This window comes from Dermacentor albipictus, chromosome 1 (genome assembly GCF_038994185.2).
Source record: "Dermacentor albipictus isolate Rhodes 1998 colony chromosome 1, USDA_Dalb.pri_finalv2, whole genome shotgun sequence".
Classification (NCBI taxonomy): Eukaryota; Metazoa; Arthropoda; class Arachnida; order Ixodida; family Ixodidae; genus Dermacentor; species Dermacentor albipictus.
In genome coordinates, this window is record NC_091821.1 from 47286356 (window position 1) to 47310603 (window position 24248).

The window sequence follows — 24248 nt, forward strand, 5'->3', positions numbered from 1 at the left end:
TCCGGGTGGCAGGCGATGATGTGCTGGCGCAGCCTGTGTCTCGAGAAGTCTGCGGCCGTTACAGCAGGGCGGAGGGGACGCTTGAGTGGTGGGCACTTTTTGCCAGAGTGTCCGCCTCTTCATTGCCCGGGATCCCCACGTGTGCCGGTAGCCACTGCAGAGATACTGAGCATCCTGCGTCCTGAAGGGCCGTCAGTCTTGAAGAGAGCAGCGCTACCCCAAGGCTAGACATGTCATGGTTCTGCAGGCAGAACATCGCTGCCTTGGAGTCGCAGAAGATGGCTGCCAGGGTCGCTGGTAGCTCCCCTGCAAGTAGGTCCACAGCAAGGTGGAGTCCTGCTAACTCTGCTGCGGTAGAACTTGCGTGCCCCGGGAGACGGCACAGCTTGCTCATTCATGAATAACCCTTTCTATTGACTTTATGTTTGTTTTGTCTGGAAACAAGTGTTGCCCTGGTTCTATTCGAAATTACCCACGTTATTATATTGTAACTGGAGGGTATACCAGGTGTGACACAAAAAAAAAGAACGAGACTGGTCCTATAACTTATTGCACTTACTGAATCAGTTCCCTGTGACATTATCACCTTCAAAGTAGTCCCCTTCAGCATTCACACACTTCTGCATTTGGTGCTGCCATTGCTGGCAACAGTTCTGGAACGAGGTTTTTGGAAGGCTTTTCAGGAGATTCTCCGTTTTTGCCTGAACCTCTTAAACTGAGGTAAAATGGGTTCCCTTTAAGCGAGATTTAACTTTAGGAAGTAAAACAAAGTCACATGGAGCCAAATCAGGTGAATAAGGAGGATGCCCTATCACAGTAATGTTTTTGCTGGTCAGAAACTGCTTGACAGATAGGGCCATGTGAGAGGGCGCATTGTCCTGGAGCAACAGCCATCCGTCACTCCAGCGCTGTGACCTTTTTTCCTAATTTTTTCATGAAGTCTTTTTAGTACTTCAATGTATTAGTGTTGATTAACAGTCTGACAACTGGGAACCCACTCAATCATTACAACTCCATTAATGTCGAAGAAGACAATTAATATTGCCTTGAATTTTGATGCTTTTTTGGCTCTTGGGGATCCTGGAGACTTCCACTGCATTGACTGGCGCTTACTTTCTGAGTCATAGGTAAAAATACATGTCTCATCACATGTTACAACAGATTACAGCAAATTTGGCTCGTTTTGAATGCGTTCTATCATGTCCACACACACGTCTTTACTGAACTGTTTTTGGTCAACGGACAGAAATTTTGGAACAACCTTCGCACAAATCTTCCTCATGTGTAACTCGTCCGTTAAAATGTGTCGAACAGCTTCTCTATCCAAGTAAACCAACTGCGCCACTGCACGAATACTTAATCTTCGATCACCACTGATCACATCACGAACTTTGGCAATGTTTTGGTCTGCAACCGCTGACCTTGGGCACCCAGCACGTTCGTCATCTTCCACACTGTCCCTTCCTGCTGAAAACCACTTATGCCATTCAAACACACGTGCACGAGACAAAGTTACATCTCAATAAGCCTCGATTATTATTTGAAATGTTTCCGTGGCTGATTTCTTAAGTTTCACAAGAAACTTGGTGTTGATTAACTGTTCGCTTTTACATCAGATATTTTTCCGGCAGAATGCAGTTGCACATGTTCACTCAATGACGCAGCACTCCCAAATGGCGTGATCGGTTCCGTCGAAACTGGACGCATGAATAGAGGAGGTGTATGGGATTACGTCAGCAAAACAGTTGTTGCCAACTCCTTTCCTTTTTCAAGCTACACACTTAGTCTCGTTTCTTTTGTGTCCCACCTCGTATTCTTGTGCAATTATTTAACTTTCCTTTCTTTAAGGATTGTAATTTGCAGGCCAATATTTCAGCTCCCTGATTGAATTCACGGGGCACTGCATGTAAATGGTAGCAAGCTTTTGGGTATACCACCCCCTTCACCAGGTCGAATGTTTATTCCTTTTATCTTCTGCCACATTTCCCATGTTAAAATCTTGAGAAGTCCTACTGTCTTCATGCAAACTTTCGAAATTCGACTCTGCAACTGTGTCTAATCGGGGCCGCTAGCCATTCTCGGTAATATACCAGCTTAGTAGAATAATTGTAATTACTCAATGCCTACGTTTTATTACTGTGCAGAGCCGTCAGTCTTATGAAACTGCCTATTGCATATTTGTTCATACACAATGCTATCTGCCCATGAAAGCTTAAATATTGCAAGAATGTCCCTAGTGTGAAAAAACAAAAGCTGAAACCTTCGTACAAACTGTGCAGCAAATACTGGCACAGCCAGCACAATAAGTTGACTTGCCAGCTGCGATGCCACCTAACATCTTATGGATAAGAGGTCTTCCAAAAATGGCGGAACAAATGGGCTGCAAAACTGAGGCAAGCATGAGCATGCCCTAATTATGGTGTAAAGGACGCCAAATAACATCAATCAGCGGCCGGACAGAAGTAGCGTCATTCGCACCAAAGCTTATTCAGAGAATGCGGGTACAGGTGTTTGTACGCGCAAACACGTGTGCTCACTGACATCAGACCAGTCAGATACGAAAATAACATTCTCGGCAGGGCAATAGATCATCGGGAGAATAGGCTGTAAGTGAAGTCGGCAGCCGAAACGGCCGAGCGTGGTAAAAGAACTGACGTGAACAAACTGGGACTTGAACATGCATTGAGCGAGGTGGCTTTGTTTTTCTTTGACTGTTGCCCTGCTCGTTCTTGAGCGCGCACTGAGCGAGGGGCGTTGAGCTGCAGCGAAGTGAAGAAGTCGGCTACGTTCACAAAAGTAGACTCCCCCGTATGCATCATTTTACACGGACATTCCCGTCATAAGCGCTCCCTTTTGTGTCGCATTTGTATTGAACATTCGTGCAAACAACGACGAGTGCTACGCTTAACACCGATTCCTACGTAAGCGTGGGGTGTGTGCAATCGATAACAAACCGGTAGCTACGCAATTCCAATCGAATTCTAGGGCAGTCGTCTCGAGGGCCCAATGTGAAGTATCGCTACACTGCATGAATGCTTATCTGATTTTCGGGCGATGCGTTCTGCGAGGATTTTTTTTCTTTTGTCTATTTTTTTTAATCGGCAGTCACGTGTTGTGGCTTGCTTTTTCCTACTTTCGTCTAAGAGGCTGTGCGAGAAGGACGAAGCACAGAGGTGCACGAGTTCCGTCTCTTTTACTCGCTACTCTCTGGTCCGGAGGTGCACACCAAACTTATCACGGCGACGCCCGTTTCTCGAATTTACCCAGACGGCGCGTGTGCTTCCAAAGCATACCCATGAAAGCTTAGCCCCTTGCCATGATTTCCATGGACGTGTTCTTCTTGTTCAACCTGGGATTTGCGCCACTCATTGCTTTGTTCGCCAGCCTCACCTGGACCTTCTTTTGGCACCGTTCACGGGCATCGGAGGATAAGAAAAGGGTAGGGCTTTCAATTTATTCTGTACACCGTTTTTTATTTGCTGTACGTGTCCCCGTATTTAGCGAGTAGAATGCGGCCTTATTACTGCGCGTGAAATGTGTTTTCGCCTTTTTTCACCGGAGCGCTTTGTAGGGGCTCTTCGGAAAAGTTGCACCCACCAGAAGTTATTTACGGCTGAATTTTTTAAATCAAATACGCCAAACGCCGATATGCGCGTCACAAAAGGAGGTGTCAGTAAGTCAAGGCTAATTACAGCCCTTGTTACATACATAAAAAGAATACGACGAAAAATCAGTATAAAGCAAAGCAAGGTACAGCCATTTGGCACATTTATTATAAATTATCATATAAAGGTAGGTGGGTGGACATGGATGGAGAGTGAGTAGGCAGCGGCGATGTATTTATGACATTGTTAATGACTACCGCGGCTAAAACCGCGAAGTCTTAAGACTTAAGGGTTCCTACAAAGCATCACTTCGGGTTGAAATTAAATGGAAGCATGAAGGCCAGTTTCAATGCAGTTACAACAAAAAATACTCGACTCATGATGAGGTTCTGTGCAGTGATATTGCACCACGATTATTTATCGTGTATGATCTCGTAGCTATCAATGCTATTAATGAGCAAATTCATTCATATTCGTTGTCACTTTAACTTCTCATTGCCTGACCTTTTCATCGCACCCGAGAGAAGAGACATTTGCTTCGGCTTTCAACGATTGAAGGCCCCTCTATGGACCCTTCTCTGTCTTTGTTTGCATTGCGGACGTACAAAAGAAATCTTTCCGAGTGGTTAGTACAATGAGGCTCATATTTCTGACCGAAAAAAAAAAGAAGATGAATGTGTGCCCAATTCATATCAGGCACAGATCAAGCACGACTTAGCCGGCTGCAAACATTAGTTATGTGTGCCCTGCAGCGTTATAATGCGATATTTCTAGTCTTGAACTTCAGCAATTATTGTCGCGACCTTCTAATTTGTTGATGCTGCTATTTTAGCTCTATTGGATAAAAGCGTCAATCTGTTGTCTCTTAAGCTTGTTTCTTATGTTTTCTAGTTGCTTATTAGCAGCATTTCATAGCTGACCAAATCCTTGCCTGACATTAAAACTACCGTACCGTGACCATACATTGTTGCCTCTCCCTAAACTTTTGGGGAAGGTCGTTAATTTACCCGGTAAACAGTATCTGTTCCAACGCTGACCTTTGCGGTACACTATATGAAATAAGAAGTTAGACGAGACGTTTTCAGCGTGCATACGCTCTGGCACCTTTCCTCAAGATAGCTCTAAAAGAAATTCAGAATGTCACTACGAAATCCATAGACTTCTAACTTCCTTGGCAACGACGTGATTATCGACGGTGCCGAACACTTTTCTTTACGGCCAGGACAATTAATTTCACAATTTCTTTGGTATTCAGAAAAGTTTTAATGTAGTTTGTCACATAAGTAACTGTCGTTCTAGTGAATTTATTTCGATAAAATCAGTGCTGCAGTGCAGATAAATTTTTAATTTTTTTAGAAACTTAGTAATTCGCTTGTATATAAGCTGCTGGAACCATGTGTCAATGGTTGAGAGTATCGAAATGGGTCTGTAGTTTTAAAGATTAGATTACCATTCTTAAAAATGGGAGAAACCTTAGCTCTTTTCAGTAGATTAAGATATGTACCTGCGCCTAAAGCACAGTAAACAATTTGCGCTCGATGTGGGCACAGTAAACCTTCATTATATTTCGTTATACTGAATTATATCCTGTCACACCCCGTGGCTTTACAAGTTCGTATTGAAGAAATTGGGACCATTACTTCTTCAGCGGTAAGTTAAAGAAAGACAATAAAGGTAAAGTGGATTAAAATTGCTTGCTTATTGTAGTTTTGAGTCAGCGTATAATATATTATCATGCACCCTGGCTTTCTGAGTAATAACTCTATTACGAGAATTATTTACTTCTCACAGCTTTCGTGGGCTCATTGGACTAGCTATGATAGTACGATGATCTATAGTAGTCTTTTCTTACTGCGTCGTAGAAGCGCTAATAATTTGCTCCTGAATAGCTTTTATTTATTCGTGTAGCAAACATGATCATTACATTCATTTTGCTTTCTATGCCCATATTCCTTGATGCGGGAATACAGGCACTTTGCGTCATCCAAGGGTTGATCGGCTGTTTGCACGATTCCTTGGCGTGTTCATGGGTTTGCATTGCGCTCTGCGTTATTGCATTATTTAGGATTCCATTCATTCTTCGCACATCGCCGATAAACTCTCTCGAAGTGAAATTCTATCCGTACGCGCCGCTGTTGACACAACAGCATATACTGTTGTCGCCCTGATGAGGCAAGCAAAAACGCTATTCGGGAACCTGTACGATTCATATAATGTTTGATACGAAATGTTAGAGAGATCGTGTTTGGGTTTTATTTAAAGTCTTCATATACGAGTGGCTCCTTATTCCTGGTGCCCAGATCATCTAACATACTTTCTAAGGCGTGAAGGAATAAAGAGACTTTAGAACTTGGTGAACGGTACACCATGCCGGCATTTATTCAACATGAAAATTAAATAAATAGTGCCTCATATTGCGGTGACATATCTGTGGTTAAACGAGAGATGATGACAATCCATGGGGTTGGCGTTGAGAAATAGTCGAACACTTCCACCCTGTGTTTTGCTAAGTCATAGAATGCAAACCAAGTTGTAACCTAGGAGGTTCCCAGATTCGCCAGGCGTCAGAGCCTTAGTCTTTCTCCGAGCAATTATATCAGATTGAAATTTGTGTTAACAAAGAAATATCTGGAGACATGTTGATATGTCTAATACCGTCATGGATGTTGGAGAGTAACAATGAAAAATTATTATATATCCAACACTTGTTCATTTCTTCATTTGTAGCACCTTGCATTTTCTTGTGTGCAGCGACGAATACGCACGAGGTGTAAAACGACTGAATTGTAGCAAACAAGTGGAGATCGCCCTGTTTATCTGCTCCTTTCATCTCATCTGTCGAGCCGTTATATTTAGACGCGAAGACGCACCATTTGTGTTCCTTTATGAGACTGAGAGTAGGCGGCCACTCGGTGCTCTTATAAACATAGAATCCGTTCAGCAAACTTTATTATTGCGAGCACACGTTTCAGTGTTTATAGAAGGACGCAGTGTAGTGATCCAAAACTATCCTGGTTTCGTTTCCTCTTGGCTAAAAGGTTGCGACGAAGGTGCACTAATTGTATTGACAATCACACCTTTCTCTTCCTCGGACTACAGGATGTTCACAGCATGTCTGTTCCAGCAAGAAAAGACGCGAGCACATGGACAAAGAAATGCAGAGGACAACGCTGGCCTATTAACCTACAACTTACTCGGCCTGTGTGTTTCTTTGCTTGTACTCGCGTCTTTACTTGCTGGAAATACCACACTGTCATCATGCATGAAATGACCCAGAAAGCTACCCTACATGATGTTACTCACAAATGACAGAGCATATAGAGCTCCCCACTTCCAGGGACCAGGCAGATGTAAACACTCCATTTCCTTAACTAAACATTCTGCCTGCGTTTACTAGTCCGCATTGCCCAGTATTGCCGCAGCGGTTTGCTAGAACCTCATGCAGAGGACCATAAACTAATTCAAGTCTGTTGCATTCGCGCAATTATATACCCTCCTTTAGACCTCTCACAAACACCCAAAATCGGCAACAAACATTTTGAGTAAAGAAAGTGTGATATCCTTGGGTAACTAACAATTGTTGCGTCGTCACTTTTTCGATGTTCAATGGGTGCCTATGAACGCTGCTTAAGGACTGGAAACGATCACATAAGTTTAAAGCATTGCATACTTCCACTTGCAGTTGATTCCTACCCGAAGGCGGTATCCCCAAGAGGATTTGCCGCCGGTATATCCCAATGGCTGGTTTCCTATTATAGAGTCTCAAGAACTCAAGGTTAAACAAGTAAAGCGAGTCGACGTACTTGGTAAGTTTCAATGTCGGGGTATCGCTCTTTTACGTGTTCTAGAAAGAGAAAGAGGACGAAAGCCTTTGAGAAAATAGGTTCCGCGATAAAAAAAAGAAGTAAAACAAGGTATTGACGCATTATTTCATGTTTTTCATACTCGATTTTACCAGTCTAGTCATTGGACAGAGGAAACAGCTCTCAAGACGAGGACTAAGAAAGAACGGCAACAGATGCGCTGCCTGCCAACGTTGTCTTTATTGCAACCATACAATAACTACGCAGAACATGCACAACACCCCGCATGCGTCGAGTATATCGTCAAAAATGCAAGATTAAAGATGAAAAGTTTTTTGTGCAGAAGAAGGGTGAATCATTGATTTTAAATAAGTGGTTTTGCCTCAAGAACGACGAAGCTCAAGGCATGCAGGGGGCTGTGCGTGTTCGACATATTTATTTTCTTCTTGCCATAAATACAACGTTGTTAGTGAGCGCATGTGCTGCCGTCCTTTCTTAGTCTTCGTCTTACGCGGTGTTTTCCCTCCGAAGTGGAACGCCAACCAGCCCAAAGTCAGGCCCTTATGGAGCCTATTATTGAAATATCGGTAATTTTTTAGCATACTGCACGCCTTAAGCCTAAATCCTATACTCCTTGGAAATTGAAAGGCATAAAGGATATTCTTTGGAACATAAAAAAATACCAGACTTCGCGAATTGCTCTGACTGAGCTCATTTGCTCAGCCGGCTGTCACATCGGCGCCGCCACTGTCCCATAGCCATTGTTTCAACCAACTAGCTCGCTATGCGTACAAGGCCACCCTCATTCGTTACGGCATTGCATGTTGGTGCAAATGCCCGAAAAACGTTGCAACTGCCTCTCGGTCGCTCCTTGGATAATTTATTCTACCTTAATATCGTCTCACTACAGCGGGCTCTCGGATCGCTCGTGCACTCTCCGAGGAAAATTAATGTGCGCGAACCGCAGTTCGGTAAGACCAGAACTAACAGCCATGAAGCCTTCCCGATGCAGCAAGACAGTTTTAATCTAACAAAACTGTGCATGTTCATATCCGGCCGACAGCTGATCGGGCAATCTGGAGCCCATTTCCCGAGATGCGCTAATAGATTTTCCTCTTTCTACAGGGTTAGAGCTTGTCGCCTTTCGTACCGAGGACGGCATTGCACACGTGCTTGACGCCTACTGCCCGCACCTGGGTGCCCACCTGGGAGTGATGGGCCGTGTGGTGGGAGATTGCATCGAGTGCCCCTTCCACGGGTGGAGGTTCGACTCAAACGACGGCGCTTGCACCCACGTGCCTTACTCGGCCAAAGGTGCGCTGTTACCAACTTCTCGTAATAAAAAGCTGTGGCGCTGATATTTTAGCCGTTAAACATGCTGCTACAGAAGTGCCCATCCTCAATCCAGCGCTTTCCTTTTTTATTATTATTATTGCTTTAATAGACCCAAATGAAATCTTAGCAAAACACTTTTGGAGGGATCGATGGACGATTGTAATGAAAAACGTCTCGATTTCAATTTCTGTAATCTATCTATCTATCTATCTATCTATCTATCTATCTATCTATCTATCTATCTATCTATCTATCTATCTATCTATCTATCTATCTATCTATCTATCTATCTATCTAATGTATGTACGCAACCATGTGTACCTCGGATATTATCCGAGGTACACATGGTAATGCTCGGCGCATTCGTCCATTTTCCTGCCGAATTTTGTTTTATGCGTCCCAACTGTCGTTTTCTGAACTGTCCATCCTGCTCTGATGGGTGTTGATATTTACACATACCGCATTCGAATAGGTTGTTTTGTATCATTTGGAGGGATACTGAGTTATTTTCACCAGTATGGGTTCGTCCAGGTTGCGCTGCCAATAGGATATGCGACGGCGCTCGGCTGACTTTGGCTGTGTTGTGTATATGGCTGCTGTTAATCTGTGCTGGTGACGTTAAGACAAATCCTGGCCCAGACATATATGATCAAGTTCTCGCTGCAATTAAAGAAATTAGGTTAGCCAGTGAAAGTTTTCAAAGAGAACTTCTTGGAAAAATCAAAGTTGTACAGCTGAACCTTACAGAAATCAAACTGAGCTTATCTAAGCTAGAAGAAAACTCGGCCGCTGTCACTGACATCTCTAAGGAGGTCAACACCTTGGTCTCGATGCTGGAAGAATCGCAAGACAGGCTTCAAAGCAAAGAAACAACTCAAACGCGACAGTCTAGCAAAGTTGTTGATGACCACAATAATAAAATAGAAATAACTTGATCTTCAAAGGCATTGCTGAGCAGACAACGGAAACATGGAAAGATACCGAAGATGTTGTGACAAAGTTTGTAACCAACAATTTGGGAATTTCAATTGGCGAAATCGAACGAGCCCATAGAATAGGAGAACGAAGGGAGGACAACACCCACCCGATAATTGTAAAATTCATAAATTTCAAAGACGTGCATTCTCAAAAATGCCCACAAACTGAAAGATTTTAAATCGGCTTCCGCTTGGATAGAGGAAGACTTTTCACTTAGGATGCAATTTATTTGGAAGCAGCTTAGAGACTTCGCTCGAAAGACCCGACATCCTGGTGAGCAATATATACTATTCTTTGATAAGGTCCTTCTTAATGGTACCCTGTATTCATTCAACTGCACCACTAGAGAAGTGATTGCTCTTCCCAAGCGCCACTCTACAGATGGGGCTGCTTTTTCGAAAAACCGTATAAAAGAAATGACTACTCCACTTGAAGGCGACGCGACCAATCAGGACAACTGACTACAAAATAAAGGGATAAATCCAGCGTTGTCAATTTTGGTGACAAACTTCCGTAGCCTCCTCCAAAGCGAGATATGTCGAAGCTTGCTCAGCTGGCCTGGTGTTAGAATCAGAGACTTGGTTATCTCCCGATGTTAATGATTCTGAACCATCCTTGTCCAGCCAGTTTTCATTATTTAGGAAAGATCGCACTACTTCACGCGGCCGTGGGGTGATAATCGCCGTAAGGAAAAGCTTGCAAGCACATGTTGTTGATCGGGATCATGCCTGGAAATTTTGTGGATTGCGTTGCGTCCGTCACCGTCTGTAACTTGTGCCATAAGGAGGGGGGGAGGGGGGTGTTATCGCCCACCTGATTCACACGAGGAATTCCCTGAACACCTGAATGAATCTTTACCTCACGTTCAGAACAAATTTCCACGCGCACCAGTATTCCTGGTCGGGGACTTCAATTATACGAATATTCATTGGAAAACATGCAGGCCCCTCCACGGCACAAGTAAGCCTGAATGCCAGAATTTTCTGGATGCGCTAACACTTTTCAATCTGCACCAAATGGTTTCCACACCTGCGTGTCGTCATTCGCTCTTAGATCTTGCACTGACAACGGAACCGGAGAAGACAGCTGTACACGTGTTAGGTGGTATCAGCGACCACATGATACTGCAGTATGATTTTACAGCAGTCAGGAAAAAACCAGAAAAGCAGAAAACAAGTTATGTTTGATTATACCAGTGCAAATGTTGACGCTCTCTTCAATGAACTATCATTATTCTCTGCAGATATTTTCCACTCTTTCCGTATGCGGGATGCAAATGAGAACTGGTTCCTGATTCCTGATAAACTAACTCTGCTGAAAAATAAACACGTGCCTAATATCACCATCACCACATCTACAGAAAGCACATGGTTCACAAGGCACGTGAAACGATGCATAAACTAAAAGAAATGGTTGTACGCAACTGCTAAACTGACAGCATCTGAACATGATTGGAACAACACCCGCACAAATGCGCAACTGTGCAAAAGTGAAATTGAATCAGCGAAGGACAAATTTTATAACAGTGACCTTTCACAAATGTTAAAAACAATCCTCAACAATTTTGGCGGGTTGGTAATCCATGTCACAGTTCAAACCCCTCAGTATCCATAAATAACGAAGGTAATCTTCTTACCTCCCTTGAGGTAGGAGAGGAATTTAGCCAATTTTTCTGCTCAGTATTCACTCATGAGAGCCCCGTACCTGCTGACCTACAATTCCCAACGCTGCACTCAACTATGCCTGACAAAACTGTCACGCCAGAAGGCGTATATTCTGCCATAAACCGTCTCCCTAGTTACTCGGCATCCGACCCGATGGAATATATCTGAAATTACTCAAAATAGCAAAAGCCTGTGATATGCCCCATCTTAGCCGCCATTTTTCAGTAATCAATACATACGGGCTGTCCCAAACGACAAGAAAATTGCGTGTGTCATGCCCGTTTTCAAGTCTGGTGATGCTTCTAACCCGAAAATTTACAGGCCCATTTCGTTAAGCAACAACAGCTGCAAATTACTAGAACACATAATCTCATCGGCCATCACGAGCTATCTGATGAAGCGTAACTTTTTTTTTGCGAATCCTCGCGGCTTTTTTCATGGACGATCTTGCGAAACACAACTGTTCGAATTACTGACCTTCATTGCGCTGTTCATGCTCATTCTCAAACAGAAGCCGTATTTGTAGATTTTGCTAAAGCGTTCGATAAAGTTGCACACAAACGTCTAATAAAAAGACTGGAGGATCTCAACGATAATTCGAAGGTTATTTTTTGGATGAAAAATTTTTCGGCCAATCGCTACCAAACAGTCTTCGCTAATGGCCCTTAATCAACCCTCTCCAGCGTTAAATCTGGAGTAACACAAGGATCTGTAGTCGGACCTATCTTATCCTTAGTTTATATTAATGACATACGCAATCACCTGAGTTCTATGGTCAGATTGTTTGCAGATGATTGCGTGATATACAGGCAAATTGATGATCCTTCTGATTCACTTTAGTAATTATCGGACTTAGACAAAATTAACAAATACTGCACGCAATGGCAAATGGAAATTAATACCTCAAAAACAAAAGTCGCGGCATTTACGACGACATCTGACCCCGAACCTTGCCATTACATTCTAAACAGCATGACCGCAGAATCGGTAGCTGTCATAAAATATTTCGGCATCCATTTAGCATCCGACGTTTAGCGGTACATTTACATAGATACGGTTATTAACAATGCTTCTAAAACACTCGGATTCCTCAGACGCAATCTGCGTTGAGCTCATGCAAACATTAAGATTTTAGCACACATCACATTAGTGCGCTCGCAGTTGGATTACGCTTCTCTGATTTGGAACCCATACCAAGCATATTTAATAACAAAATTGGAGTCTCCTCAAAATAAAGCCGTTCGATTCATATCGAAGAACTTCTCGCGTAAGGCAAGTGTGACTGAAAAAAAAGAAAGCTCTCACATTACCTCTTCTTGAAAGACGTAGAATTCCATTCTGTACTTTTTCTACAGATTGTATCTCAGCCGCTCTTCCTCTGTTATGTCCCGTTTCACGCCAGCGCATCGCATATTCCCACGCATTGCATGACAACCAACTAAAGGTCGAACCCCATCTGTGCTCGCACTAATCTCTTCTTTCATTCGCCTCTCGTCCTAGCCATCCGTCAATGGAATCTTCTGCTTGGCACGATTGCATCTGTAATTGATTACGAAGCGTTTGTAACCAGCCTGAAACGTCACCTTGACCTGTAAACTTCATCCTGCTCCTCCTCTCAGTGTATATATAACGCTACTCTCTGTAACAATTCAATTTTTGTTGATGATTGTTGCTATCTCTCTTTATATTTTGAGTTTTGCTTTTCAACATGTTGTTATCGGCCAACGACTTCTGTACACATCGTAGTGCTCCGTTGCTATGTGCTTACTTTTGTCCCCCCCCCCCCCCCGATGTAATGTCTGCTCGGGTCTTTAGGGTATTTGGAGAAATAAATAAATAACATATGAAAACGAAGTGGCTAAAGTACGTCGTTTTGTACATGTTTCCTCGTAAAGACATTTCATTGAAATGAAATCACAGTGCTCACGTTTCTTGCCACTCACGTTTATGCCTGTAGGTGTTTCACAGAGTACGTTCGAAATTACTTAAAAATAGGGAAGTTGCGATAATTACTTTTTTCTGGATTACTTTTACGACAGATATACATTTGAAAATGACTCTAGATGGTAATTAAACAAGTATTTAGTCAGTTTAGAGTAATTAACTCTTCATCAAGGAGAGTCAGACGATAGACAGTAATGGAATACTTAAGTCCATCATCCGAGGTGTTGATAACCGTTTCCAGAAGCGCAAAAAGTAGACGCTCATAATTTTTACAGCGTATTGAATTCAGGCTGATTTCAAACACTAACACACACAAAAAAATGAAACCGAAGTACACATATGAGATGTCCTACTTGAAATTTGCCAGGCGGTGAGGCGTAAGCAGCAACATACCTAATGCGTTTCTACTGTAAAATAAGGACAGTTGCGCTCTTTGCCTGCTGAGTTTCGCTTTTATGTGGACAATTCGCGATAATTCATTTGGGTAAAAGAAATAATTCATTCGGGGAGCGACTGGTTACATTTCCGGAAAGGGTTATGAGCTCCTCGTACAGCGAACTTGAAATCGTCCATTCGGATCAATGGCATGTAATATTTTCTTTTTACATAAGTTAGGTAGCCAAATTTGCATAATTATTCGTCTAATATGCACCTCTACTCCGAATATAATATGCGCCTCGGTGATAAAAGCAAATATGAGGAAATAACTTTATAATCGCATCTTCCGTTTCTTTAAGAACTTTCGAAGGCATTTCGTGAAACAACCGGTTCACTACACCTTTATCGCCTCACCTTTAGCTATGCTGCTTGCCTTCCTACAGTGCCCGACTTCGTCAAAATAAAAACTTGGACCACGGCCGAGCTTCTCGGCAACGTGTTTCTGTGGTACCACGCCGACGGCGAAGAGCCCAGCTGGCAGGTAGAAGACGTTCCCGAGGTGACAAGCGGTCGCTGGAAAGCGTGGAGGCGATACGAGGAAACGCTGAGCTGCCACATACGGGACCTGCCCGAAAACGAGTCGGACTTCATGCACTTCCGCTACCTCCACGGACCCAACGTGCTGCTACCGCCGGAGGAGTTCGCGAAAAACGCGGGCGACACCGGCTGGGGCCGCTTCTTCACGCACCTATGGACGGCCAAGTGGTACACAAAGGAGCACCGCTTCTGCGTTGACATCGCCTCCAAGATCCGAGTTCTTGGCCGGTGCCCGCGCTTCTTCGACAACGTGGGCATCCTGACGCAGCAGGGACCCGGGCTAATGGTGGTGCGCGGCGAGTGTGGCTTCGGCAACCAACTTATCGTGATCGCGGTGACGCCGATTGGTCCGTTCCGGATGCGCGTGGTGCACACCATGCACTTCGAGCCCCGCGCAAGCTTGCTCTTCCGCTGGCTGGCAGGCATCATCTACACGAAAGCCGTGAGTTCACTTGGTCGTTCAAACCAACCCACGAACATCCATCACCAACTGCTCCGGCTACAGGAAGGCGAAGGACAGAGACGAAGCGACCGCACAGTGATCTGTGTGTTCGCCTCCTTCCTGCCGTTAGCCTTCCTGCCGCGCTGCAGTTAATAGCACCTACTATCCTGGCTTTCAGTCTTCATGTCGACGCAAGACGAATAAGTGAAGAAACTAATAAAAGTTTTCTGGATTTCCCGATGCATTTGCAGAACCAGATTAATTGCGTCTGGGAACACCTAATATCTTGGGTAAAAAAAGTGGTTTGTGGAAAAAAATTTAAAAAAAATAAATTATGGGGTCTTGCTTGCCATAACACCTATCAGATAATGAGGCATGTCGTAGTGGGAGACTCCGGATTACTTTTCTTTACTTGCGGTTCATTGAAGACCAATTAAGAAAAAGGAAGCTGGTAAGCAAGAAGCGGCGCGAAAACGGCAGACCTGTGGTGACGCCACCCTGCAGTTCCTGAGCCAGCGCCCCACGGCGTCATAGATTTTGACGGCGTCTGCTCCGATTCAGTGAAGATTTTATCGCGAGATATTAACTGAATTGTCTTCTAAAGAACCTGCAAATTTTGAAAATGTTTATTGGGAAAAAACAGCTTAAGTATGGTGACTCACTTTAAAATCCGTGCGGTCACATTCAAGAGCCAGCGCTGGAGTTTCGGGGTGGAAAAAAAAATGTGAACATTAGTCTTCATTTACTGTTTCAGTAAACAACTTGTTGCCTCGAAATTTATGAAAATATAGTTCTTGAGATACAATTGACCAGTGTAAATTCATTTGACGTTTCTCTTTAAAAATGTGCGCCCAATACACGGTACACGAGCTATGTTTTGCATTCCACCGCCATCGGAATGCGGCAGCCGCGGCCGCATTCAGTTCTTTTGGCACTCATTCCGCGGCCGCATTCCCACCGCAACTGTCATGCGCGAAGATTTAAAAGTATTGAATTGCCATGTAACTCGACCGAACAAAGGCACTGTTGCTTGCCGTTGCTTCGACATACCCAGATTATTTTTTGTATTCTGCCTAATTACATAATAAGTCTCAATTAGTTAATCAACTTCTCAAATATAATTAGATTAAAAGTGCCAATGAGAAAACTGTAGAGCCACATGATAAAGTCTGGTACAGCGTCCTCTAGCTCATTACGTGCTACTAAAATGTGTTTTTCTGGGTGCGAAAGAAGCCCGCGATAACTGGCCGCTCGAGACACATTGCGTGTATTCGCGAGCTACTTTCAAGGTCGGAAATACACTTTACGTAGCGCGTACTGAGCCACAGAAACATGTATCGAGAGTTTTTCATGTCGCTATACACTTTTCTCGCTGACACTTTTCATCCAAATATATTATTCGAGAAGCTGATCAACTAATTAAGACTAATCATGCAATTACGCGTAATGCAAAATAAATGATCTGGGTGCCTCCCAGCTAGAGACATTACCTTGGTTCGATCAAGTTGCATGGATTTGCATATGGTTAAATCTTGGTGCATGGCAGTTGGGAAGAGGGAAACAGAAAAGCAGAAGACAGGGAGGTTAACCAGAATAACGTCCGGTTGGCTACTCTATGTCGGGGGAATGGGAAAGGCAAAACACAGATGACAAAGAGAGAGAGGAGGGAAGGACGGAAGGAAATTAGCGGCGAGTTCCCTGAGGAGTGTGGTCTCATCGTAATTGCACTAATAGTCACAGACAATCACACACGCCCGTCGTCCTAAGGACGCACAAAAATGCCTTCACCTCTTTATCCGCCAACGAGCGATGGGGGCTGTGTTGCAGCAGCACCTGCACGGAAAGCGGCCGATTGTCCCGTTTTTGGAGAGCGTTAGCAAGTTCTTGTCTTTCTGGGGCATATTGTGGACAGTGGCACAACAGGTGGTCGATATTTTCTTCGGTGCCGCAGGCTTCGCATGCTGCACTGTCAGCGACAGTTGGGACACCCTATATAGCCACTGAGCTAGAGCGGCAGTCACATGTGTAAGATAGAAGTGAAGCTTCTATAATATGACCCTTCGCCAACGAACAAATTTCCTGGGGCCAAATTCATAAACCTTTTTGTCCGTAAGTGCGTCATTCGATTGGCCGGTTCCCTTCACTAATATTAGGTCCAGTGCCAGGATTGACTGAAATTTTGTAATACCAACAATTCTAGTGTAAGCACTTTTTCCGAATGCTGACCGAGTTCTGTATAAGCTACAAAAACAATCATAGTCTATGTGCGCCAGAGCGGCTTCCCTAGCTTCAAAAGGCACACTCACCCCTGTACTCTTATACTTCTGGCATATGTGGAACACTTTTTAATATAGACAGAGAGGCGCCTTTGTATACAATAACGTCATACTGACGCGTGCAACATTCAAAAGTAGGGGATAGAAAACTGGGAGAGTTGGTGTTGATTCTTGGCTAATAACAACGGCCTATGAAAACGAACACGACGGAAAGCGTAGACAAACCACAGCGCTTGTGTGTGTTGCGCCTACGCCTTACTTCCTCTTAGTTTTCAGTACGTTGTTTTTATTAGCAATGCAAATTAGGGTGTCTTTCCACAGCGCCGCACAGCGTGTCGTGCTCACCTGTGAAGATGTATCATGCTTAGTTTATGTTGTTAGACGAAGCACACTGTCTCAAGCAAAGGTAAAAACAATGGAAAACCACTTACGGTATTGGGGAAAATAAGTAGGTGCAACAATAAAATTGTCATTAGCGCGACCGCAATGAAGTATTCGCTGGTAGGTGGTTAGGAAACTTGGATTTGGGTATATCTTGAGCCTTTCTCAAACATTTCTTTAGCATGTTTGTCACAATTGATCATTTCGTATCGAGAATAACATTGAAAGTGCCTATCATTACTTCGGGGCTTATGTTCGGCATATTCCAGTGCCATTTATCGTCGGCAGCCACTGAAAAGCTGAAGATTGGTTTCCCTGTGTCTATCCGTCTCTGTGCTCTTTCAATTACGCCGTCACCGATGACGGCTGCCGTAGTCATCATCATCAACTCGCCATCGCCTCGTCGTCAGGTTATCTCCTCATCCTCAACTTCAACCTCCCAATAGGGCGAACGAAAACTGAATTTTCTCAGCACCACCGCTAGACTGCTCGAACTTGAAACCACATTATCTAGCATGCCATTTTGCCACAAAGATTCCAGATAACGCACCCATGTTTAGCGCAATTAAAGAATAAATCATGACACAATACCACTAATATGTAGTCGGCACATAGGAATCTCTAAAGCACAAAGGCTAATCGCTAATAAGAGCTCGTCATTGCAAGGGTTTCATTATGTCAGCGGATTGGGTGCCACATGCAAACTTGGATGAAACTCGCGGAGGGTAACATAAGCGCTTGCGCACTAAGGACGACACTTTGCTACTACACCCCAGTGGGATTCGAATTCACATTCCAGCAACAACTGGAAACTGGATGTGGGACACTATCCTCCGTGTTATTACGTAACATTTGCACTTGGTACTTTGCGCAAGACTTTGCGCACTATGCACCTTGTCTTAGAGGTAATAATGAAGACGAGCATGACGTTGTGTTTTGCAAAGAAGTTGTTCATCACAATTTTATCTGTGTGGATCTAGCATCTCATCATATCCTCGCTGCGATCATCTATATGTGGTAGAATATTCATTGGACCCGCCGCGGTTGCTCAGTGGCTATGGTGTTAGGCTGCTGAGCACGAGGTCGCGGGATCGAATCCCGGCCACGGCGGCCGCATTTCGATGGGGGCGAAATGCGAAAACACCCGTGTACTTAGATTTAGGTGCACGTTAAAGAACCCCAGGTGGTCAAAATTTCCGGAGTCCCCCACTACGGCGTGCCTCATAATCAGAAAGTGGTTTTGGCACGTAAAACCCCATATATTATTATTATTATTAATATTCATTGGTGTCGTCAAGGCAACTTCTGGTTTGATTCTAAAGTTTGAGCTACCGTATTTTACCGTGAAATTTCTGTATGCTGAATCTGTTGATTCTGCCATCAATCGGAATCTACTGAGCTTCTACTTATATTGTGGGTGATTTTCAAGAGAAATTTATTTACAAATATATTTTCGCTAGTTTTGGTTTTCCCTAAGCTCGTTAGTCATTCTCTCCCTTGGGGTGACTTCGCAGGGCTCCAGCCACAAGGACGCCTTATAATTTTATCTTTGACACAAAAGGACAAACATATTAAATTTGTGAGAGCGTCTATTGCTTCACTTTTAAAGAATAATACTCTGAATTTTTTTTATAAATCGTAGGATGAATCAGTGGCTGCCATTCGTTTATCTCTCGCTAGAAATTACCCGCACCCTTACTCATAAAATGAATACCGCCTGCTTCGTGGCCAGTCGCCCATATAGAGGTAAGCACCCTGAGAAATTGGGAACTACAACTTTTGCAATAAATAAGTTCAGCGCCGGAGAAATCCCTCTAGTCTGCTTATTTTCCCTTCGTTCTTCCTTCTCTTTTTGTTTATGTGCGTCTAGAAATTGTGTCATAAAAGGAATATAACCTTGAGGGTTGATTTCAAGTTTAGCCTGCACAGGCGGCGGCCATGGAATTGGATGAAGCAGCTTGCACATATATGGTATTTGTGAAGCGTCAATGGCATAATGCAGGTCAAGCAACGGTTATCGCAACAATTCTAGAAGAGATTACAAGCATCGTAACAAGTATGCCATAGGCCCATGTGCACCGGTGGTCGAGATGCAAGAAGCGCTTCTTCCCAGAGAGTGGAAACATACAGCATACTAATTAACGAGAAGTAGAGGGGCCCTATTTTTTTTAATCACCCTGTATGAAGCCTACAGCTACTGAAGCTAAGGAAAACCTTTTGCAAATAAATCATGTGTTGTTTTTAATTGAAGTGTAGATATAAGGCAAAGGGAAATGAAAGTGGACGAAAAAACATCTTGCCTCCGGTGGAAGCCACAGCCTCCGCATTACGCGTGCGCTGCCTTACCACTGCTGCTACAGCTACGGCGGCGGATGTTCCCATTTTCGCATTCTTGGCTGTTTATGTATGTGTACAAGATGTAACGAGGGGAGCATTAACCAGCGCCACTCAATGTCACGGCGGTGGATAGGGACCATTCTCTTGACCTTTCAATCGTGTCAGGTAACCCGTGAGCTTCGGCAGCAGGCGGCTCCTCCTCAAGTTACACATAATTAAGCTATACTGAAAGACGCACAATGAAATCAGCAATAATTAACAATCGTGGAGTTAACCAAATACTTCAAGTGTAAGGGTTGGTGTTTAATATTTAATGCGTTAAGAGACGGCTGAAGACTACATATTCATGGAACTAGTTTTTTGTACCAAAAGATGCGCCGCACAAGAAAGGCATATCTAATTAACTCACTTCACCACCCTTACGCTTTAGCGAATCTTTAGTTACGTGTCGTCGACTCGACGTTGCCATGACACGCGCAGAACATTTCGTTGTTCTTTGTGAGATATAGTGGTATATATAGCACCAGTAGTTTAACAGTTCTTGCCATCTGATCTTTTCTGCCTCGCAGTTCGAAAGGGATCTGCTCGTGTGGAATCACAAGAAGATGCTGTTGAAGCCACCCTTACTGAAAGAAGACAGGACTATTGCTGAATTTCGTAGGTGGTACAACCAATTCTACAGCCAAAGTAGCCCCACGTGGCAGGATATTCGGTCTCGCACGCTCGAATGGTAAACCTCATCTTTTGCGGTGTATGAAATACATCGTGCTTCTACGAGTTATTCAGTTTGGTGGTTCTTGTCTGCTTTTTTCCTACATTTACACTGTTTTGCTACAGTGAGCTACTATGTGTAAGCCATGACCATAGTGTGTTAATTTCCTAGCTTTATATGCCATCTTTAGCCCTTGCTATGATATTAGAGCACAACTCTTACACAGCCGTTCCTTTAGCGAGCGTCGACGTAACCAAGCGAATGAGCACAGCGAAACATGAAAGCGAATTTGGAGCGCAGCGGGAGATGAACCCTTAAAAATTCTTTATATAAGGTCTACGGACAGTTTATAGACATTTGTCTATGAAGTCTGTAGACGTGTATAGACATTTCTTTAGACTAGTCCATAGACAGTCCATAGACTTATGGCGATACACTTTTTATAGACTAGTCTATAAAAGTCTGAGTCTATATACTGTCTATAGAATAATGAAAATTCATGTTTGTAGGCAATTGTCTGCAGAATGTACATAGATAAGTGTATAGGCTTATAGTTCTACATTTGTAGACTGAAGTCTACAGAATGTTTATTGACTATCTATAGACTACTCCTATAGACCAGTTAATAGAGTTATGGCCAAACCCTTTTTATAGACTAGTCTATAAAAAGTCTGAGTCTATAGACTGTCTATAAGGTGTCTATAGATTAATGAAAATTCACTTTTGTAGATAAATGTCCGCAGAATGTTTAGACAAAAGTGTATAGGGTTATACAGTTCTATATTTGTATACTGAAGTCTATAGTACGTCTATAGACAAATGTCTATAGACAATCTAAAGACATTTGTCTATAGACATTTTAAAGACGGCAGTCTACAAAAGTAGAACCTATATATACAGTTCTACTTCTGTACAACGAAGTCTATAAAATGACTATAGACAAATGTCTATAGATCGTCTATAGACATTTTATAGACTACCTACAGACATTTGTCTAAAGACATTCTGTAGACTTGTCTGCAAAAAACTATATATTCCTATACACTTTTTTCTATTACAATTTGCAGACATTTGTCAGCAAACATGAGTTTTCATTAGTCTATAGACACAGGCATTTTATAGACAAATCTACGAAGAGTGTATAAGCCCATAATTTCATAGCTATCTGCTATCTGCAAGTTAGTTTACATTTTTGGTTACATGAGGTAGCAAAAAATCCTAAATGTATTTATGCGTGTGCACCTGTTGCTTTTCATCTGCGCATTTGCGTTGACGTTAGTAGATAATAGTGCTCCTGAACAAGCAGTACTTTCGTATATGTTGCATAAACAGACAGAATTAAAGTGCTGGATCATGCACTTCAAAAAAGAAATAAAATGCACCGGCAATGAATTAACTGTTTTATTGCACGATATAATAGATGAATGTCTTAAAATATATGTCTTATGCTATAATGGAAAGAGACAAAATATTTACACTACTTCCCCTTGGCAAGCCTGGTCGCCAGGCTCGCTTTGACCTTTGTGTCATTAGACCCAAAGGTGATGCAGGTGTATGCTGCAAATGAATAGATGCAGTAATATGAGGCAAAATAACAAGTGTGTATTCTTTGTATGTTCATTGAGCAGCTTAATATATTTGCTCAAACCACCTAAGTCAGTACTTAATGCGGTTTAACGATGACTAATGGCTGCTTGTCAATACAAATCAGTACCATATTGCAATGTTTTATTTTATGTTATTGTGAACAATTAAACAGTCATAACTGCTGCTCGTGCCAGCAACAGTGTGTTCTCTTTTATGACAAGTTCATATATGATGCATTTATGTACTTATTCCAAATTATCTGTATATTTATTGCTCAACCCGTACAAAAAATTATTGTGAAGGCATTGAAATATTGTTGGTCATTGTTGAGTTTTTTACTGAGAAATTATTGAGAGTTTGTTGGAGAATTGTTGGGTTGAGTATTTAGGACTTTTTAATATTGGCCACTGAAATTTAATTGAAACACCATTGGGTACCTCAATGTTGAATAATTGTTAAGTTACCATTGAAAGTCTATTGTGTTTAAACGGCCCGTTGTGTTCGTTTTGTTGAATGGTTGTTGAGTTACCATTATTCTGCATTCAACTGACGTTGTGGTAGTTCTGTTGACTTGTTGTTGAGTTATTATTGCCACATCATTGAAAAGCATATTGTGGCACAGTTGAGATGCCATTGAGATTTTAGAAGTCGCCATTGAAATATGATTGACGTTTCGTTGGGCTGTTGTATTTTTATTCATATATTGAAATTGCTTCGCTGTTCACACTTGCATGCCTGGTGCCTGCTCATTACTTTCCCAAACACAAACAAAATCAAAGGAGAGACTGATCAACTTGAAGTACCTTTATTTACACTAAAGATGCGTGCACGTGAAACATTACAGTACATAAGGCACCACTACATCGAACCTGGAGACATAGGCTAGTACCTACAGCACTCTAGCAGTGTAAAAACATCTGAAAAAACCTCTACGTATGAATCCAATCAAAACGATCATTTTGCTCTTCACTTTCGACTTAAGTTTATGACTAGAAGGCAAAGCGACTCAAAAGGCAGGGCTTAAGCATACCCTTGTAACAGCCAACTTTGAACACATGAACACTTGAAGCTGCTTGCATGTGAATACGCAAGGCATCTGAATATGTTACATTAAAATGCTGCGCACAGTAACACATCACAAGAAGAGCTACGGCTGACTGTGAGAAGGCAAAATAACAAACTTGAAACAAATGTCTTCACGTAAATATATGCAACCTTTAGCACACGTCTTTCACCGGGATTAAAATTTAAAGAAGTACCAAAGTAGACTTGCCTGAGCTTTGTTTTCGAGAAATATATATTTTCATGTTGCCCGTTTATTTTATAAAATAACATCACTCAACTTGGCTATTATTTGACGAGACACCATTTAGAAAGTTGTCGGGCATGGTGAACACCTGAATCGTGTTTCTGACAAGCCGGGATTACTTTCTTCAGAAATGAACTTGTAAAGCTTTTGTGTAATGAAAGCAGCTTATGTCCCTGGCTCAAGTCAAGAACAAACAGTACACCATTTGATTAATGTTGTCTCTTCGTCATGATAGTTCTGCGCATGCGCAGTGTACTTCCGCTCCTTCTTTCCCTTCGCACTTCAGGGGATAAATGCTATCGCATGCCCCGAAATAAAACGTCTTCTATGTTCGAGCGGTCTGTGCCTCGTAACTGTTCGGGCCGCGTGCCGTGGCTATGCTACAGTGGCGACGAGCCAGGATACCCCCCATTTGGTGAAAGAAGACCCGGAATCGGCAACCGCGAAGGAAGCCTCGCCGACGACAAGCATGGCTCATCATATGCTCCCTGCATTCAACGAAGATACAGATAAGTGGAAGCCGTATCTCATTAAGGCAGATGCCTACTTTGAAGCTAACGGAATCACCGATTCAGCCAAAAAGAGAGCACTTCTCGTGGCAGCATTGAGCACGCAAACCGTGCAAGTACTAGCCGGCAGGGTCGCACCGCGAGCCCCAAACGCGTTGAGCTTCGAGCAAGTTGTCGAGGTGCTAAACGAGTACTATGATCCGAAGCGACATGAAATAACGGAAACTTTCAAGTTTTTTAACCGCTGCCAGATGGAAGGAGAATCTGTCGCGCAGTTTCTGGTGGAAATACGCCGCATAGCCGATAACTGCAATTTTGGCAACGCCCTGGAGCGGATGCTCAGGGATCGTATTGTATGCGGTGTGCGGTCAAAGGCCCTACAGAAGCAATT

The 24248-nt window shown here is 43.0% G+C and overlaps 1 protein-coding gene across 2 annotated transcripts in view; it reads left to right on the plus strand.

The window, feature by feature from the left end:
* Positions 1–23862, plus strand: part of LOC135905276 (cholesterol 7-desaturase nvd-like) — a 39511-nt gene extending 15649 nt beyond the window's left edge. Inside the window, exons 1-6 of one of the 2 annotated variants that reach the window (XM_065436291.2) lie at positions 3062–3439; positions 7288–7411; positions 8534–8722; positions 14151–14746; positions 20310–20470; positions 23735–23862. In XM_065436291.2, coding sequence (XP_065292363.2) covers positions 3317–3439; positions 7288–7411; positions 8534–8722; positions 14151–14746; positions 20310–20470; positions 23735–23861 — 1320 coding nt within the window. In that variant the 5' untranslated portion in view covers positions 3062–3316 and the 3' untranslated portion in view covers position 23862. Of the gene's footprint in view, positions 1–3061; positions 3440–7287; positions 7412–8533; positions 8723–14150; positions 14747–20309; positions 20471–23734 lie in introns of those variants that run through there. The other variant, XM_065436297.2, reaches the window with a different exon arrangement.
* The last annotated feature ends 386 nt before the right edge of the window (positions 23863–24248 follow it).